Source organism: Oncorhynchus tshawytscha, linkage group LG07, assembly GCF_018296145.1.
Source record: "Oncorhynchus tshawytscha isolate Ot180627B linkage group LG07, Otsh_v2.0, whole genome shotgun sequence".
NCBI classification, from domain to species: domain Eukaryota; kingdom Metazoa; phylum Chordata; class Actinopteri; order Salmoniformes; family Salmonidae; genus Oncorhynchus; species Oncorhynchus tshawytscha.
In genome coordinates, this window is record NC_056435.1 from 22,365,607 (window position 1) to 22,385,669 (window position 20,063).

General features: G+C 41.1%; 1 protein-coding gene across 1 annotated transcript in view; it reads right to left on the minus strand.

Moving 5' to 3' along the window:
* Positions 1 to 20,063, minus strand: part of LOC112254142 (kinesin heavy chain-like) — a 126,124-nt gene that overhangs the window by 59,142 nt on the left and 46,919 nt on the right. Inside the window, exons 11-16 of the mRNA XM_042324177.1 lie at positions 7,685 to 7,833; positions 6,738 to 6,970; positions 4,730 to 4,798; positions 2,957 to 3,043; positions 2,728 to 2,847; positions 2,274 to 2,420 (exon numbers count right to left, since the gene is read on the minus strand). Coding sequence (XP_042180111.1) covers positions 2,274 to 2,420; positions 2,728 to 2,847; positions 2,957 to 3,043; positions 4,730 to 4,798; positions 6,738 to 6,970; positions 7,685 to 7,833 — 805 coding nt within the window. The remainder of the gene's footprint in view (positions 1 to 2,273; positions 2,421 to 2,727; positions 2,848 to 2,956; positions 3,044 to 4,729; positions 4,799 to 6,737; positions 6,971 to 7,684; positions 7,834 to 20,063) is intronic.

Sequence of the window (20,063 nt, forward strand, 5' to 3'; positions counted from 1 at the left end):
GTTACGGTTTTCTTCCGTCGAAGGAGAGTCGGACCAAAATGCAGCGTGGTAATTTTGATACATGTTTAATAAACGAAAAAACACGATAATACAAAAACAAGAAACGGAACGTGAAAACCTATACAGCCTATCTGGTGACAATAAACACAGAGACAGGAACAATCACCCACGAAACACTCAAAGAATATGGCTGCCTAAATATGGTTCCCAATCAGAGACAACGAGAATCACCTGCCTCTGATTGAGAACCGCCTCAGGCAACCATAGACTATGCTAGAAAACCACACTAAGCCACAATCCCAAAACCTACAAAAAAAAAACCTACAAAACACAACACAAAATAAACCCATGTCACACCCTGGCCTGACCAAATAAATAAAGAAAACACAAAATACTAAGACCAGGGCGTGACAGTCTGAGATCTCTTTTCGAGGCATAGTTCACATCAGGCAATGCTTCTTGTGAATAGCAAACTCAAATTTTGTGAGTGGTTTTTATAGGTCAAGACAGCTCTAACCGACATCTCCAATCTCGTCTAATTGATTGAACTCCAGGTTAGCTGACTCCTGACTCCAATTAGCTTTTGGAGAAGCCATTAGCCTAGGGGTTCACATACTTTTTCCTACCTACACTGTGAATGTTTAAATGATGTATTCAATATAGACAAGAAAAGTGTGTTAATATGTGTGTTATTAGTTTAAGCACACTGTGTTTGTCTATTGTTGTGACTTCAGATTAAACCAATTTATTCACATACTTTTTCTTGCCACTGTATATGACTGGGAAACCTAGCCTCGACCTCCAGTGTTCTAGGAGAGGTTCTCAGAGATAAGAGCTTAGAGTCTCGATCAGCACTCCTATTTTTTATACAGGTGTACAGGCCGTACACGCTTAGAATTATTGGTGACTCAAGGAACCCTGGTGATCCTCGTGGAACCCCTGGAATTCCTTAAGCAACCATTGCTAGTCAATGGTTCATATTTGCACCTTCAGTTAGTTGAGGGGTTCATAGAGGAAACTTGAATAGTTCAATGTAGGAACGGGTTCCTGGTGGAACCCTGGAGTGGAGGCGTGGCTTATAGTAGTGGCGTGGCTTTAAGATAGGTGCGGCAGTTGGCCTAGTGGTTAGTGCGTTGGGCCAGTAACCGAAAGGTTGCTAGATTGAATCCCTGAGCTGACAAGGTAAAAATATGTTGTTCTGCCCCTGAACAAGGCAGTTAACCCACTGTTCCCTGGGAGGCTGTCATTGTAAATAAGAATTTGTTCTTAACTGACTCGCCTGGTTAAATAAAATAAAAAGATAGATCTTTTTTGGGCCACCTGTTAGAGCAAATGTCATTACATCTGTTAGGTTGTACTGCCATTAGACGTTAAGGTTGAACTCTGACAGTTTTGTAGTTTCAATTAAGCTAACAGAGGTGTATGATCCCCTCAAAAGCCTATGCAAATCCCAAAGTTACCCCTTTATTACTGTATGTAATCAGCAATGTTATACCTCTATATATATATACTGTAAAAAATATCCAAGAAACATTTTAATTTGCACAAACTTAACATGATGAACAGGAATTAAATTTTTTAAGCTAAAGGGTGACCAAAAATAAATATCTGAATGCCAAACCTCCAATAAGCTAGACCTTCAGTCTGATAGGCTGCCACCTCTACATTACATTATTAAAAATACCCTTTTCAGAAGGGGAACCTTTTTCAGCCGGAAAGGTTCTGCCTGTACGGCAACCCAAAATGTTCTTTCAGGCACCTTTACTTCTATGAGGGTGCAGCAGGTAGCCTAGTGGTTACTGTGTTGGGCCAGTAACCGAAAAGGTTGCAAGATCAAATCCCTGAGCTGACATGGTTAACATTTGTTGTTCTGCCCCTGAACAAGGCAGTTAACTGTGGCCGTCATTGTAGATAAGAATTTGCTCTTAACTGACTTGCCTATTTAAAAAAAGGTCAAAAAAATAAGTGTAGTCTTGGTAACAGCAGACCACAGGAAGTTGGTGTCACCGTAATTGGGGAGAATGGGCTTGTGGTAATGACTTGAGTGGAATCAGTGGAATGGTATCAAACACATGGTTTCCAGGTGTTTGATTCCATTTGCTTCATTCTGGCCATTATTATGAGCTGTTCTCCCCTCAGCAGCCTCCACTGTAGCAGATGTACCAGTTTGATGTCCTTTTTGTTAAGTAAAAGTCAGGTATCAAGAATCAACAATCAAGCAAAGTGAAGTCAACTCAGAAATCATCTTTTTACAACTAAAGTAAAGTTCTGACCAGTTTGATGTCTTTGTTGCCTACGATGGCACTGAACTCAGAGAGGTCCCTCATTAGGCCGTTGAGAACCTCAGCGATGCGTTTCCTCTGATGACTGCTCACTTCCTGTAGACGAGACAGCTCCGCCTCAATTGTCATCAGGTGGGCCTGGAGTTGGGAGGAGAAGAAGAAGAGACTGTGATTTATCTTTTTTCATTTATCCTATCCCCCTGAGACACACATATAAGCACTCACCAAAGGAATAGAATGATAGATAGAACTGTAGATGGATGGATGCATGGATGGAGGAAAGGCACTGTACAAATACACATTTAGATGGATTTATCAAAAGGTTACAGTAATGCACATAGGGATGGACGGATGGCTGGTTGTGTGGATGGGCGGATGGGGACAGATGTACGTAAAGAACGGACGAACAGAGTATAACAAGTATAATCCCCTCCCTCTGACGTACCATTTTCTTGGCCAGTTCCTCAGCCAGTAGTTTGTTCTGTAGACTCTTATCCTCCACCTCCTGGCTCTTCTCGTCGTAGTTAACAGCCAGCTCCTCTAAGGCCTGTAGAACCTCCTTCACCTATAGACCACAAGTGAAATCAGTATCTGACTTTATTATTGTAATTTACTGGCTCTATATGTATTCAATTGTCAAATCAATCAATCACTCAATTAATCGGCCAACCAACCTCCGCCTTGGCAATGTCACTCTCCATCTGTAGTCTGCCCAGCTCTGATGACACCTTCTCACTGTCCCCACGGGAGGAGACCAGGAGCTGGGAGTTACACAAAAACCCAATAACCATCACTCACTTATCTTCGATAGCTCCTTAGAGCATAGCGCCTCAACATTTGGGCCAGTTCCCAGGCTGAATAACGATAACCATAGCATTAGAAATAAAATAAAAGTGATGACAGATTATCCAACGTGAGTTGAGTTCTCAATACAATTGCCAAATGAAATTACACTGAACAAAAATAACTGCAACATGCAACAATTTCAAAGAGTTTTACTGATTTACAGTTCAAGGAAATCAGTCAATTGTAATAAATTAATTCAGGCTTAATCTATGGATTTCACATGATTGGGAATACAGATACGCATCTGTTGATACTTTAAAAAAAAGTAGGAGCCTGGATCAGAACACCAATCAGTTGTTGTCCCACTCCTCCTCAATGGCTGTGTGATGTTGCTGGATATTGGCGGGAACTAGAACAGGCTGTCGTACAAGTCAATCCAGAGCATCCCAAACATGCTCAATGGGTGACATGTCTGATGAGTATGCAAGCCATGGAAGAACTGGGAGATTTTCAGCTTCCAGGAATTATGTACAGATCCTTGCGAAATGGGGCCGTGCATTATCATGCTGAAACATGAAGTGATGGCGGTGGATGAATGGCAGGACAATTGGTTCGCTGTCAGTAGCTTATCCCTGGCCATAACCCCACTGTCACAATGGGGCATTCTGTTCACAACTTTGACATCAGAAAACCGCTCAAGCCCCTAATTGCTGTTTGTCATCTGCCTGGTACAGTTGAAATCAGGATTAATCCGTGAAGTGCACACTTCTCCAGCGTGCCAGTGGCCATTGAAGGTGAGCATTTGCCCACTGAAGTAGGTTACGACAACGAACTGCAGTCTTGTCAAGACCCTGGTGAGGCCGATGAGCACGCAGATCAGATTCCCTGACATGGTTTCTGATAGTTTGTGCAGAAATTCTGCATTTGTGCAATCCATTGTTTCATCAGCTGTCCGGGTGGCTGTTCTCAGACAATCCCACAGGCGAAGAAGCCAGATTTAGAGGTCCTGGGATGGCATGGTTACATGAGGTCTGCGGTAGTGAGGCCAGTTGGACATACTGCCAAATTCTCTAAAACAATGGTAGAGAAATTAACATTCCATTCTCTGGTATCAGCTCTGGTGTACATTCCTGCAGTCAGCATGCCAATTGCACGCTCCCTCAAAACTTGAGACACCTGTGGCATTGTGTAGTGTGAATTATCTGCACATTTTGAGTGGACTTTTTTGTCCCCAGCACAAGGTCCACCTCGGTAATGATCATGCTGTTTAATCAGCTTCTGTCAGGTGGATGGGTTATCTTGGCAAATGAGAAATGCTCACTAACTGTGATGTAAACAAATTAGTGCACAAAATTTGAGACAAATAATCTTTTTGTGTGTATAGAACATTTCTGTGATCTTTTATTTCAGCTCATGAAACAATTTACATGTTGCGTTTATATTTTTGTTCAGTATAAATGAAATTAAATCACCCTGCAGATTCATTTTTCATTTGACAGTATTTTTGGCACAGATTTCTGCTCTTTGCTTGACAAAAATGTAAATTAATCATCTCCTGCCAACTACTCAGTCTAAGTAAGCTCAGATTGTCTGAATAACAGAGGGATAGAGGAAGATAGATGAGGAAGAACATTGGGCTGAGTAGAGGGAGGGTGTTGTACCTCTTCCTGGTCCAGCATCTGCTCCTTCAGCTTCTCCGCCAGCTGACTCTGCTGGTTGATCTCATCATCCTGTGTAGACACACAAACACACACACACACACACACACACACACACAGTGAAAACCAGGTATGTCATACAGAGCATTATGGGTAAAGTAGTTCATCATGCACATAGACAACCCACATGAAAAAATACTATAGGTATAAATAATACTATGGTATAAATATCGTACTATTACTATATATTTTTATACCAGAACATTGTTGAATACTTGTTGCTGATTGGCTAGAAGGACATTCTAGAATGGACATTAAAACCAGATCACAGGACAGTTGTAAAAGGAATCTGGACAGTTGGAAAATATTCACTAGGAGCTCTATGTGTGGTTTAGGTTAATGTTCCATCTTTTATGGATCTGGCTATCAAGCAGCAGGAGGTGGCAATTGCCCGTGTATTTGTCCATGTAATGTGTATAGCTAGCTAGCTAGCTGATAATATTTGCAAACTAGTACCAGTAGCTAGAAACGTTGCACAGTGTCAGTTGGCTAAATGTACTTTTTTATTTGTAGTTAGCTTGCTAACACGATCCCCTTTTCAACATTGTTTTTAAGACTGTTTAATGCTGCTGACTGATATAATAGGCTACATTGAAATGATTGACCACATCAAAATACCTAGCTAGCTAAAGACAGATCATGTCAATTTGGCTAGTTATGTTTTTTTCTCAATCACGTACAAGCAATTTTGGGATCTGTTTTGAAACGTATCTATAGCAGAACAGCAAGTGTATGTAAACTTCTGACCCACTCAAATTGTGATACAGTGAATTATAAGTGAAATAGTCTGTCTGAAAAATTACTTGTGTCATGCACAAAGTAGATGTCCTAACCGATTTGCCAAAACTATAGTTTGTTAACAAGACATTTGTGGAGTGGTTGAAAAAAGAGTTTTAATGACTCCAACCTAAGTGTATGTAAACTTCCGATTCAACTGTAAGTACGGCTGTGATAATCTTTTTGCAGGCAGTTGTGTTCTTTTGATGCATCAATTACTATCCTGCAATTTTGACAGTATAATATAGCTTTGATTAATGTATTTATGTTTTGAGAAGGCAACTACATATTGAAAAATCATTTACTGTTTAGCAAAAGGACACATAGTTCTGTAATGCATATAGTGAACTCTGTTTTGAAAATCGACACAAAAAAATAAACAATTATTGAGAAAAGCTATAACAAGCTAACTTTCAAGGGATGAACTAGATAGCTAGTGATCTCATTGATTGATTTGCTTGACATCTATTAGTGGTGATGACAGTAGTCAAACTGGAACTTTACCTGGATGAGTTTTGACTCAAATACTTGTCGATGTCAAGCTCTTTCCAAAACAAAAGCCTAATCTCTGACGAAGCAAGATAAATGACACAAGTTGTTTGCTTAGCTAGCTATCTACAGTACATGCCAAATAGGTAGGCCAACCACACGTATCTAAAAATACATGATCAATTGATGTTTACTGATCATGAAGTGCATGCAGTTGCTTGCTGTATAGCTCTGATGATAGACCTACATGTGGGAAATTGTTTTGCATGGAATAACTTGTAAATTTGTAGTTAAGACTGTGCTCTTCAAGAGGGGATCATATTACAACCAAATAGTTGTAAACATTTATTTCACATTCCCTTGAAAATGGCACTCGGTTGTAATGTTTTAAAGCTGAGCTGGAGGTCTCCTTGCCCCCCAGAAGGCAAATCGAACGCTCTGCACCGTATTGGGACGCTTACTGATAACAACCTATATTATTCTACAGTATACTACAAAATTCCATAGTATGTGCTACACATGATCGAGGGATACTACAATGTAGTATAGTATTTTTACCAGAGGATGCTGGTGGGAGGAGCTATAGTAAACTGTAGTATTTTTTATGTGGGAATGACACTCCACTTATGTCACATCAAGCACCAACTTCAAATAGATGTTACATTTTGTGTGTGAACCCCCTCACCTTGTCGTCCAGCTGCTTGTAGAGCTTGCGTATCTCCTCCTCATACTTCTGTCTTTCCTCCTCTGAGATCCTGATCACTATAGAGGAGGAACTGTCTTCTCTAGGCAGCCGACTCAGACCGGAGGAGGAGCTCTCTTCTCTGGGGAGCCGACCCAGACTGTCTTCTTTGGGTATCAGACACTCAAGAGGCACAGCACCAGGACACAACTGATCCAGCTCTGAGTCCTCCTCATCTGAGGGAGGGACAATGGATCATAAGAAGGACAGGCCTCATTGGGGGAGGTATGGGTGTAGGGGTGGTTGCGTGTGTGTTTGTGATCTTCTTTAGGGCTAGCCAAGGAGGCCCGATGTGTGTGTCCCTCTCTTTATGTGGCTCTGGAGCAGCAGACAAGTGTCTACAGTCTAAAATATATGAGTCCATGTGTGTCTTGAGTATGTGTGTCTACAGTATATAATGTGCCTCTTAGGAGATGTTTATTTTTTTCTTTACCCTTTATTTAACTAGGCAAGTCAGTTAAGAACAAATTCCTATTTACAATGACAGCCTAGGAACAGCGGGTTAACTGCCTTGTTCAGATTCTTCCAAATGGACAATGACCCCTTGTTCAGATGACAATGACCCCACGACAGATTCTTACCTTGTCAACTCAGGGATTTGATTTAGCAACCTTTCGGTTACTAGTCCAATGCTCTAACCACTAGGCTACCTGCCGCCCCAGGTAGCCTAGTGCTCTGAGGATTACTGAAATATAAGAATCCATAAAGCATAAAGGCACAAAGAAATCTGCCTCCAGGACACCGTGGGAGAAGGCAATTAATCTTTGAGAGTGTGTGTTTGTGTGTGTGTGTGCCTGCTCGTGCCGCGTGTTTTTTTCGTGCATGCCTGTGTGTGTGTCTCAGTGTCTATGTGCCTGTGTGCCGGTGTGCGTGTCCGTAGGTGGCCTCACCATTTATCCACCTGTTGAGCTCAGACTCCAGCCTCTGTACCGTCTCCTTCATCATCCTGTTCTTCTCCTTTTCCTTCTCATACTTCTTCTTCCACTGTTCTGCCGTCAGCTCCAGATTCACTGACGCTGTGTTCCTGATCGTCTTAGCTCTGGGGGGATAGAGAGAGACAGAGGAGATGGTAGTGAGGCATAAGGCTGTATGAGTTAGGTAGAGATTGTGTAATTGTATGGATTCTATTGTTCTGGATTGCCTTAGTGATTCAATGGAACACGCATAGGTAATGACTCAGTTGGATGAAAGACGTAGGAGAATGTAGTGATGTATAGATAGGCTCTGTAAGTTTGACATGACATTGTTCTTAGGTACAGATTCTATAATTGTATGGATTCACTCTCGCCAAAATCTGTCCAGAATAAGCCCAATGTGTTTATACGGGTTTAAAGGGGAATGGAAACACTATGATTTAATATGCCAGCTAACTGTAACTGTAAATCGCCATATTGGCATTGTTGCGTCACTGGCAGGAGAGAATATTGGAACTCCCAAAAATGTCTGATTTTACCGAGTCTGAGAAGGAGTTTATTACAGAGAATTAAATCATTTAAGTTAGGGAGCCAATAAACCTACTGAAGCCATTCATGTTTGAGCCGATCGTTGCCCCAGATCTCGTAGCAGTAACAACACATACAGTGGGGCAAAAAAAGTATTTAGTCAGCCACCAATTGTGCAAGTTCTCCCACTTAAAAAGATGAGAGAGGTCTGTAATTTCCATCATAGGTACACTTCAACTATGACAGACAAAATCAGAAAAGAAATCCAGAATATCACATTGTAGGATTTTTTATGAATTTATTTGCAAATTGTGGTGGAAAATAAGTATTTGGTCAATAACAAAAGTTTATCTCAATACTTTGTTATATACCCTTTGTTGGCAATGACAGAGGTCAAACGTTTTCTGTAAGTCTTCACAAGATTTTCACACACTGTTGCTGGTATTTTGGCCCATTCCTCCATGCAATCTTCTCTAGAGCAGTGATGTTTTGGGGCTGTTGCTGGGCAACACGGACTTTCAACTCCCTCCAAAGATTTTCTATGGGGTTGAGATCTGGAGACTGGCTAGGCCACTCCAGGACCTTGAAATGCTTCTTACGAAGCCACTCCTTCATTGCCCGGGCGGTGTGTTTGGGATCATTGTCATGCTGAAAGACCCAGCCACGTTTCATCTTCAATGTCCCTGCTGGTGGAAGGAGGTTTTCACTCAAAATCTCACGATACAAGGCCCCATTCATTCTTTCCTTTACACGGATCAGTCGTCCTGGTCCCTTTGCAGAAAAACAGCCCCAAAGCATGATGTTTCCACCCCCATGCTTCACAGTAGGTATGGTGTTCTTTGGATGCAACTCAGCATTCTTTGTCCTCCAAACACGACGAGTTGAGTTTTTACCAAAAAGTTATATTTTGGTTTGATCTGACCATATAACATACTACTAATCTTCTTCTGGATCATCCAAATGCTCTCTAGCAAACTTCAGACGGGCCTGCTTAAGCAGGGGGACACGTCTGGCACTGCAGGATTTGAGTCCCTGGCGGAGTAGTGTGTTACTGATGGTAGGCTTTGTTACTTTGGTCCCAGCTCTCTGCAGGTCATTCACTAGGTCCCCCCGTGTGGTTCTGGGATTTTTGCTCACCGTTCTTGTGATCATTTTGACCCCACAGGGTGAGATCTTGCGTGGAGCCCCAGATCGAGGGAGATTATCAGTGGTCTTGTATGTCTTCCATTTCCTAATAATTGCTCCCACAGTTGATTTCTTCAAACCAAGCTGCTTACCAGCTTGGTTAGATTCAGTCTTCCCAGCCTAGTGCAGGTCTACAATTTTGTTTCTGGTGTCCTTTGACAGCTCTTTGGTCTTGGCCATAGTGGAGTTTGGAGTGTGACTGTTTGAGGTTGTGGACAGGTGTCTTTTATACTGATAACAAGTTCAAACAGGTGACATTAATACAAGTAACGAGTGGAGGACAGAGGAGCCTCTTAAAGAAGAAGTTACAGGTCTGTTAGAGCCAGATATCCTGCTTGTTTGTAGGTGACCAAATACTTATTTTCCACCATAATTTGCAAATAAAGTCATAAAAAATCCTACAATGTGATTTTCTGGATTTTTTTTCTCATTTTGTCTGTCATAGTTGAAGTGTACCTATGATGAAAATTACAGGCCTCTCTCATCTTTTTAAGTGGGAGAACTTGCACAATTGGTGGCTGACTAAATACTTTTTTGCCCCACTGTATATGCTGCCTGAAACACCTCAGCTTAGAGGGTCGGCGTAGGCAAACACAAACTGGTGTGAGTGGGGATGCTGCCAGGTAATGGCTAGAGTAGAAGTGTGTGTGTTGTAGAGAGATGGTGGCGATACAGCACAAAATCCCAGCAGATGGTGGCTGTTATTACATCCAGTCAGAGGTTCCTGTCAATCTGTCTGGATGGCGATGTATTTATTGGACGTGTCGGTGCTCAAAATATATAACCGGTATCCTATAACAATGTTTCTTATCAGCGCTGTTTGGCGCGTTGGTAACACATTTATCTTTAGATCAGACGACCGGGGTTCCAATCGCAGACAACATCATGATTCATGAAATCTCATTCTAACCAATAATGGGGCGTGCTCATTATAAATACATTATGATTAAGTTTCGGTAGCAGGCTAACTTTTTTTAATGATTTTGGCTATGAGCAGGCTGGCAGTTTATCGCCATTTCACCCTATGGGCAAAAGAGAGAATTGGACGAGATGTATGGCGTCTCATCCCTGCGTGTGTCGTTTCTTCCATAAGGCGTGCATAGCCAGAAGCAAAGGCATTGAATAAAAGTTTGAATAAAACCAGTTAAGAGGTCAAATAGTAAATCTAGCCTAGCCTAAGACATAATAAACCATTTGACATTAGTTTTCCATATCTCCCCACTGACAATTCACCATATTCTTTATGATAGAATTATTGTTACATTATCCACTTTTTGGACATTTGTCTCTCGAGACAAAGGGACATTCCTTTATCCAATACTGGAGGTTAGAGAGAGAGAGTCCTCTCCTGCTTAATTTATGACCGGGTGTGGAGATGTCAAAACCATCCAGCATCTAGTGGATGCTCACAGGACAGTCATGACAACTACATGACCAAAAATATGTGGAGACCGGGTGTTTCGAACATCTCATTACAAATTCATGGGAATTAATATGGAGTTGGTCTCCCCTTTGCTGCTATAACAGACTCCACTCTTCTGGGAATGCTTTCCACTAGATGTTGGACCATTGTTGTACCCCAAACTGTTGCCACAAAGTTGGAAGCACAGAATCGTCTAAAATGTCATTGCACGCTGTACCGTTAAGATTTCCCTACACTGGAACTAAGGGGCCAAGACAAACCATGAAAAACAACCCCAGATCATTATTCCATCTCCACCAAACTTTACAGTTGGCACTATGCATTCGGGCAGGTAGCGTTCTCCTGGCATCTGCCAAACTCAGATTTATCTGTCAGACTACCAGACAGTGAAGAGTTATTCATCACTCCAGAGAATGCGTTTCCACTGCTCCAGAGTTCAATGGGGGCGAGCTTTACACCACTCCAGCCGACGCTTGGCATTGCGCATGGTGATTTTACGCTTGTGTGCGGCTGCTTGGCCATGGAAACCCATTTCATGAAGCTCTCGAAAAAACAGTTATTCTGCTGATGTTGCTTCCAGAGGCAGTTGAGTGTTGCAACCGAGGACAAATTATTTTTACGCGCTACACACTTCAGCACTTGACGGTCCTGTTCTGTGAGGTTGTGTGGCATACCATTTCGCAGCTGAGCCGTTGTTGTTCCTAGATGTTTCCACTTCACAATAACAGCACTTACAGTTGAACGGGGCAGATTTAGCTGGGCAGAAATTTGATGAACTGACTTGTTGGAAAGGTGGCATCCTACGACAGTGCCACATTGAAAGTCACTGAGCTCTTCAATAAGGCTATTCTACTGCCAATGTCTGTCTATAGAGATTGCATGGCTGTGTGCTCGATTTTATACACCTGTCAGCAACGGGTATGGCTGAAATAGCTGAATCCACTAGTTTGAAGGAGTGTCCATATACCTTTGTATATATACTGTATATTGATGTTTTGCCAAAATTACTCCTCTAAATAAAATCTATCAAAATACTTCACCAGAGAGAATGACTTAGCCACAGACGATATTAGCTTCTTTCTGGATTGTTTCAAATCAAGTTGGTAGGCCTATGCCTATTTGGGAAGCTCGCAATTTCGGTAGCCCGTGAGAATATACCAAGTTGATTATTGAGTTGCGGCTGTCAGTAAATAAGCATCTATGAGTAAAGATAATGTGTCTTGGGTATAATTTTAAATATGAGACAAGAGAAGGGGAAGGGTGTGTAGCTAAGATATGTCTCATCTCTCTTCAGAATGTATTCAATCAGCTGTTTCCTGACAATTGTTGTGCATTCATTGTTTTATTGTGTGAATATTTGCCCTTTGATTGTTTATTTTTATAAATTCCACAAGCACATATGGCCTAGTAAATGTACTGTTGATCTCAGTCACATTCATTTCTGTTAATGCATGTATTAATTACATTCGTTTACTGTTCTCATTCTCAGAGTGGAAACGTTGTTTGCATAGTTCACAACCTGCTACACTTGTGAGAAAAAGGTTTTGATTAATTTCATAACCATTTGAGTTGTCTTCTTTGGAGTGCTCCATGTGAGCAATGAGCATGTGTCCGTTTCTCTATCCTGATAATGTTGAGGGGAGTGCGTGACTGAGCACTCATAGCAGTACCTGGCCTGCTGCACCCAAATGTAGGAAAGGGATGTCTGATTTCTGATTGTATTAACTCACCACGTCTTCCACTAATAAGATGAGCCTCTCAGTAATTTTTCCTTCACCTCATAGCCGACAGTCTGTTTTTCTGACATCCATTGCGAATGATAATAGTTCCTCACAAGCTAGGTTTTCATCCTTTTCGCAACATGATTTTCATTGGAATATTGTAAAGTCTGCATAAAAAGCATTTTCCCACCAGAGATGTGTTTCCATCCAAGTGACTTGTTGTGGATAAAAGGCTGTGCGTGATGACATAGTGCACATAAACATTTTAAAAATACAAGTTAAATGGGTTTCCATCGTATTTTCAACTCTACTGATTATTTTAGTCACAAAAGAAAATGTGCGTTAAATTATAGCGAATGTGCCACTCTGGTCTTGGCACATGTGTTCTAGCCAACAGCTGGCAGATACAGTGTGGGTATAGCCTACATGATGAGATTATTATGAACAAAATAGTGAGTTTGTCTTTAATTGTCAAGCCAAGCATTTATCATCATGTCACCAGAATAAGATCCTCAATATTTATTGTAGTGAAGCTTCAAGCTTATCACCATATACTTTCACCACCCTGTGAAGTTCATCATAAAGTATTTAATCTGTAATAGAGGGTTTCCCAACCTTGTGAAGATACTGGAGGAAACAGGTAGAAAAGTATCTATATCCAAAGTAAAATGAGTCCTATATAGACATAACCTGAAAGAAGCCACTGCTCCAAAACCACCATAAAAAGCCAGACTACGGTTTACAACTGCACATGGGGACAAAGATCGTACTTTTTGGAGAAATGTCCTCTGGTCTGATAAAACAAAAATAGAACTCTTTGGCCATAATGACCATCGTTATGTATGGAGGAAAAAGGGTGAGGCTTGCAAGCTGAGGAACAGCATTCAACCGGGGGTGGAAGCATCATGTTGCGTGTGTGCTTTGCTGCAGGAGGGACTGGTGCACTTCACAAAATAGATGGCATCATGAGGTAGGAAAAGTATGTGAATATATCAAGACATCAGTCAGGAAGTTAAAGCTTGGTCACAAATGGGTCTTCCAAATGGACAACGACCCCAAGCATACTTCCAAAGTTGTGGCAAAATGGCTTAAGGACAACAAAGTCAAGCTATTGGAGTGAACGTCGTCTACTCCTTTCATCTGCAAAAACCCCAGTCTTGCTCATTATTCAGTACTTGGTTAAGGTGTTTGTAAACTTCCGACTTAAACTGTATTTAAAAATATATTTGAATACATATCTCAGGAAGTGACTACTTTTCTGAAACTATTGGATTGGTTGCCTTCAACTAATGGCAGGGCTGTATCTGGAACTACATGTGGAAGATAGAAATAGAATGAATAGAGCACACACAATCTCCTATCAGGTATTCCCAAACTGCGGTATGCGCAATGCCGTCGGGGGACGCCAGATAAAAATGTGATTCACATTTTCAAACAGTCCAATTTTCCAACGGGCTATACATTTAGGTGTGTTTTTTCCTCACCTGAGTAGCCTCGTTTCACTGCCAAAAATAAAATTGAACCATCTAGTGTTCAGCGAAATAACAACATAATGTCAAAAATAGGTAGCCTAGTCAAATAACTAACATCCAATCACATTAACCATTACTCTCTCGCAGGAATTCCACTAACGGTCCGTACGTAGCCAAAAGTAGCTGCTGCTCATGTTGGTAACTGTACTGATGGCTCAAAAGCCATAACAGGGAGACATAGTGGAGTGGTAACATGAGTGGTGCAAGCAGTTGCTCCTGACGTCACTTGGGTACACTGCAGCATCCACCGAGAGGCTCTTGCTGCCAAGGGAATGCCTGACAGCTTGTAAGATGTTTTGTACACTGCAGTGAAAATGGTGTATTTTATTAAAGCCAGGCCCTTGAACTCTCGTGTATTTTCTACACTATGCAATGATATGGGAAGTGACCATGAAACACTTTTACAACATACAGAAGTCCCCTGGTTATCAAGGGGCAAAGTGTTGACACGTTTTTTAAAATTGAGAGACGAGCTTAAAGTTTTCTTTACTGACCATAATTTTCACTTGTCTGACCGCATGCATGATGACTAGCTTCTCATACGACTGGCCTATCTGGGTGATGTTTTTTCTCGCCTGAATGATCTGAATCTAACTGTACTCAATGTGCGGGACAAAATTGAGGCTATGATTAAGAGGTTGGAACTCTTCTCTGTCTGCATTAACAAGGACAACACATAGGTCTTTCCATCATTGTATGATTTTTTGGTGTGCAAATGAACTCAAGCTTACAGACAATGTCAAATGTGATATAGCAAAGCACCTGAGTGAGTTGGGTGCGCGCAATACATTATCCCTTTCATGCCCTGCCTCCAGTCCACTTACCGATATCTGAACAAGAGAGCCTCATCGAAATTGCAACAAGCAGTTCTGTGAAAATTTAATCAGAAGCCACTGCCAGATTTCTGGATTGGGCTGCACTCAGATTATCCTGCGTTGGCAAACCACACTGTTAAGACACTGATGCCCTTTATTTAACTATGCAAGTCAGTTAAGAACAAATTATTATTTTCAATGACAGCCTAGGAACAGTTAACTGCCTTGTTCAGGGGCAGAACAACAGACTTTTACCTTGTCAGCTCAGGGATTCGATCTTGCAACCTTTCGGTTACAAGTCCAATGCTCTAACCACTAGGACACCTGTCGCCCCAGATTCTCGGCCCTCACTAGCATGAAAACTAAATACAGGCATAAACTGTGTGTGGAAAAGGATTTAAGACAGACTCTCTCCAATACAACCCAACATTGCAGAGTTATGTGCATCCCTTCAAGCATACCCTTCTCTTTAACCTGTGGTGAGTTATTCACAATGTTCGATGAACAAATAAGGTTTTATATGTAAGCAAAATTATTGATTATTATTCAATTATTATTTGTGCCCTGGTCCTATCAGAGCACTTTGTCACTTCCCACGAGCCGGGTTGTGACAAAAACTCACACTCATTCTTATGTTTAGTAAATGTATTGTATAGTGTGTGGCAGGCTTACAATGATGGCAAAAAAACTAATTTGAGAGTGCGCTGACCCTGGTATGGGACTATAAAATGTTTGGGAACCACTGTCTATTCCAATCTATCTGACAGTCATATTGGATCTATGCAATATATTTCTATCTGAATATTTGGTAAAAGTCCATTCTCCTGATTATCCATTGCCCCAGGCAATTTGGAATATTTTGTTTCCTTTCGACACTTATTAGCCATATTTTTTACTGTTGGCATTCTCAGTAAGACTTCAAATCAACAACAATGCACTATTGTAATAATCAACGTTACTACACATGTAAAATACCTTATGTCTCACTCATTATGAAAATATATTTGTTAGTCATTGTGAAGCTGCAAAAGTGGTCTACTCTAAAGTTGACATTCCATGTCCCTTGTGTATTTAATTCCAGGCTATAGCTAAAGTTGACTAATTCAACTAACTGTTGTAGTTTTTGTATCTTGTTTTTAAATTTTTAATTTAACTAGGCAAGTCCATTAATAACAAATTCTTATTTACAATGACATTCCATGTCCCTTGTGTATTTAATTCCAGGCTATAGCCAATATGAAGATTCACGTAAGAGCCCTTCAAACCAATTGATTACGATCATAATGTATATTTAGACTAATTCAACTAACTGTTGTAGTTTTTGTTTTTTGTTAGCTCCCCCGTGGATAAACTGAGAAAATGCCCTATTCTTATTTTTTTTTGTTAGCTCCCCCACGCGGGGGTTCGTGCTCTCTGATTGGCTCAAAGTCAACTTGTTGGCCACTGATGACCGTTGCGATTCTACAGTTGTGGCCAAAAGTTTTGAATGACACAAATATTAATTTTCACAAAGTCTGCTGCCTCACTTTGTATGATGGCAATTTGCATATACTCCAGAATGTTACGAAGAGTGCTCAAATTAATTGCAATTAATTGCCAAATCCCTCTTTGCCATGCAAATGAACTGAATCCCCAAAAACATTTCCACTGCATTTCAGCCCTGCCACAAAAGGACCAGCTGACATCATGTCAGTGATTCTCTCGTTAACACAGGTGTGAGTGTTGACGAGGACAAGGCTGGAGATCACGCTCTCATGCTGATTGAGTTCAAATAACAGACTGGAAGCTTCAAAAGGTGGGGGGTGCTTGGAATCATTGTTCTTCCTCTGTCAACCATGGTTACCTGCAAGGAAACACGTGCCGTCAGGATATTGCTGCCAGTAAGATTGCACCTAAATCAACCATTTATTGGATTGTCAAGAACTTCAAGGAGAGCGGTTCAATTGTTGTGAAAGCTTCAGGGCGCCCAAGAAGACTCTTTGCATCAACCTCATGTAATTGTCAATAAAGGCCTTTGACACATATGAAAGGCTTGTAATTATACTTCAGTAGCCCACAGTAACATCTGACAAAAATATCTAAAGACACTGAGGCAGCAGACTTTGTGAAAAGTTATATTTGTGTCATTCTCAAAACTTTTGGCCATGACTGTACAAGTAGAATCGGTAGGTTCGCCGCTACCGGGTTGGAACGCAGCAGGTACCACTTTTGTTCTTTCAAGAGTAGGAACGGCCTACCACTGTTATAAGTACCTATCAGAAATTAGATTCTCGTGTTTGAGTTTATTTGAGTTTATTTTATTTTTACAGGGACAGTGGACATTAATCAATGTTTCAGTAAAAGTGCCGGTTTTAGCCAGCCGGCTAATTTTCAACCTCAGTCACTGAGCAGGTTATTAAAAACAATTGCAATACAGACAATCAATGAGCAGTGAGCACACGCAGAGCAACATAGGACAAGTAAGACATAGCATACAGACAGAGCAACATAGCACAAAAAGCAACCAGACAAAATCCATAAAAGCAACAAAGTGTTTCCACACCTCACAAGCTACAGACAACAGACAACATGGAAAGTGATAATACACAGCTAGGGATTATGTTCACAAATCTGATTGGCCTTTAGCCATGTCTTAATGTTTTTTTGTGAAAGTGTGGTGTGATAGGTGGTGCAGTTATGGCTGTCTGATGGCAGTGTATTCCAGACATGGGAAGCTCTCACAGAGAAAGCGGATTTACTAAAGGTGCTTTTCCTTAAGGTCACCTCTCATGGCAGACCTTGTGGAACTGCTGCCATATGTTTGGGTTTTCTGTTTAACAAAAATACTGAGTGGAGGGGGAACCAGGCCATTTACGATCTTGAATATAAGACACGTGTGGGTGTATTGCACAAGATTTTCCCAACTCAGGAGCTCATGCTTTCTGAGGATGTAACAGTGATGATGGCTATTGGGCTTCCTATCAAGCACTTTGAGAGCCTGCTTGTAGACAGACTGAATGGGTTTTAATGTTGTACAGCAAGCTTGGGCCCAACTAGTCAACCAGTATGTTAAGTGGGGGAGTATCATAGATTTGAAGTACAGTTTTGCTACCTCTGTAGTCAAACAATTTTGTATAAATCGGAAATTAGCTAGGTTCAATTTGGTTATTTGAATTTCCTTTTTCACCTGCTTTTTAAAAGAGAGGTTGGAATCCAAGGTAGTTCAAATCAGATACCACCTGGAGCTTCGCCTCTGACACATAGACATCTGGCTCAGTAGCATCTGTTGCCCTCTTTGTGAAGAACATGCAGACAGTTTTTTTCACATTGAGATGCAAACACGAGTCACTGAGCCACTTTGTAACCTGGACCATTACAGTAGTGAGTTCTTGTGCAGCTTGTTGTTTGCTCTTTGCATGCACATATATCACTGTATCATCTGCATACATTTGAACTTCAGACCCAGTACAGACAGAAGGCAGATCATTAATGTACAGGCTGAACAGGAGGGGCTCCAGTATTGACCCTTGGGACACGCCCACATCATAGCTAAGAGTGGGCGACAGCTCATTGCTCACTCTGACACACTAAGTTCTGCCTTCAAGGTATAATTTCATCCATCTCAAGGCATCGGGGGAAAAGTTGAACTTGGACAATTTTGTGATGAGAATCTCATGGTTAACAGTATCAAAAGCCTTCCTTAGGTCCAGAAACACAGCCCCAACAACGCCCCCTTTGTCCATCTTGGACTTCACACAGAAAGCAGTTGGCCGTTTCTGTGGAGTGTTTCGCTCTGAAGCCAAACTGCATGGAGTGTAATGTGAAGGGGCTGTTGTTGAGGTGGGCATCAGTTGTTCTGCTACACACTTTTCAAAAATCTTCAACACCACAAGTAGTATACTAATGGCCTGTAGTTACTCACGTCAGCAGGGTCACCCGATTTAAAGATGGCTGTTATTATGGCCGACTTCCATACCCCCGGAAACACCCCCTGACCAATAGATGTGTTGGTGACCTTAGTAATGGGGCCAATTAGTGACTCTATGTAGTTTTTAAGAAAGGTAGAGTACAGCCCAAACACATCTTTGGCTTTAGAGTTATTTAGTGAGCTAATCACCTTGTTCACCTTTGACTGAGAAACCTCCCTTATGATGAAGACAGGTTGAGCATAATTAGCACTGAGCCCAAGAAACCAGTGGAGGGGTTCTGTGTCAGTACCTTGACAGAGTCAATAAAGTAGGAATTGAAGGCTATTGCAATGTCGACTCTATCCTGTGTTAGATTGTTATTCACCATGATTTCTAGTCTTTTTGTAGTGTTACTATGGTCTTTCCCTGTTAACTTTTTCAGATTCTCACAGATCAATTTAGAATTTCCCTTTGCTTCACCAATTATGTTAATAAAAAAGTTTGCCTTGGCCTGTCTGATTTCTTTCATCACCTTATTTCTAAACCTACATCTGTCATGCTCTAATTTGGATTTTGGGCCTTTTTTGTGTGCATAATCTCGTTCTTTCATCAATTTCCAGATTTCCCCATTTAGCCAAGGAAGAGTGCTCTTTTGGACAGGTTTGGATTAGATTTTTTTTAGGAAACCATTTATTGTAGTCTGTATTGTGGATAGAAAAACCTGACTATCAGCTTCCACAGCTGTATAGGACAAGAGATCATTCCAGTTAATTTCCTTAATTGCGTTTTCAAAATAATTGAATTCACTCTTAGGTATTCTTAGTTGATCCGGCTTTCTAACAGTAGAGAGGTTAAACCTGCTCTTAGACAGCTTTCTGGCTATAAGTGTCAGATTATGATCAGATAGCCCAGTAACCATATTGAATGATTTAGTCACTCTCTCTGGTTTATTACTGAACACCAAATCAATCTGTGTTTTAGAGGAACAAGTCACCCTGGTTGGCCCTTTAACTAGCTGTGTAAGGTCAAAGGTATTAGCGATCCGTTTGAGGGTTTTCCTACAAGACTTGTCTTCATAATTAATGTTAAAATCTCCCATTAAGATGACCTCTTTCCCCTTTCCCAATAAGGGTAAAAGACATTTGGGGAGACAGTGTAACATTCAGGCCAATACATTCTAGTTCATTATCACATGACCAATAAATTTGTTTACATCAGATATGTTCTTTAATGTAAATGATCACACCCCTCCTCTTCCTTCAAT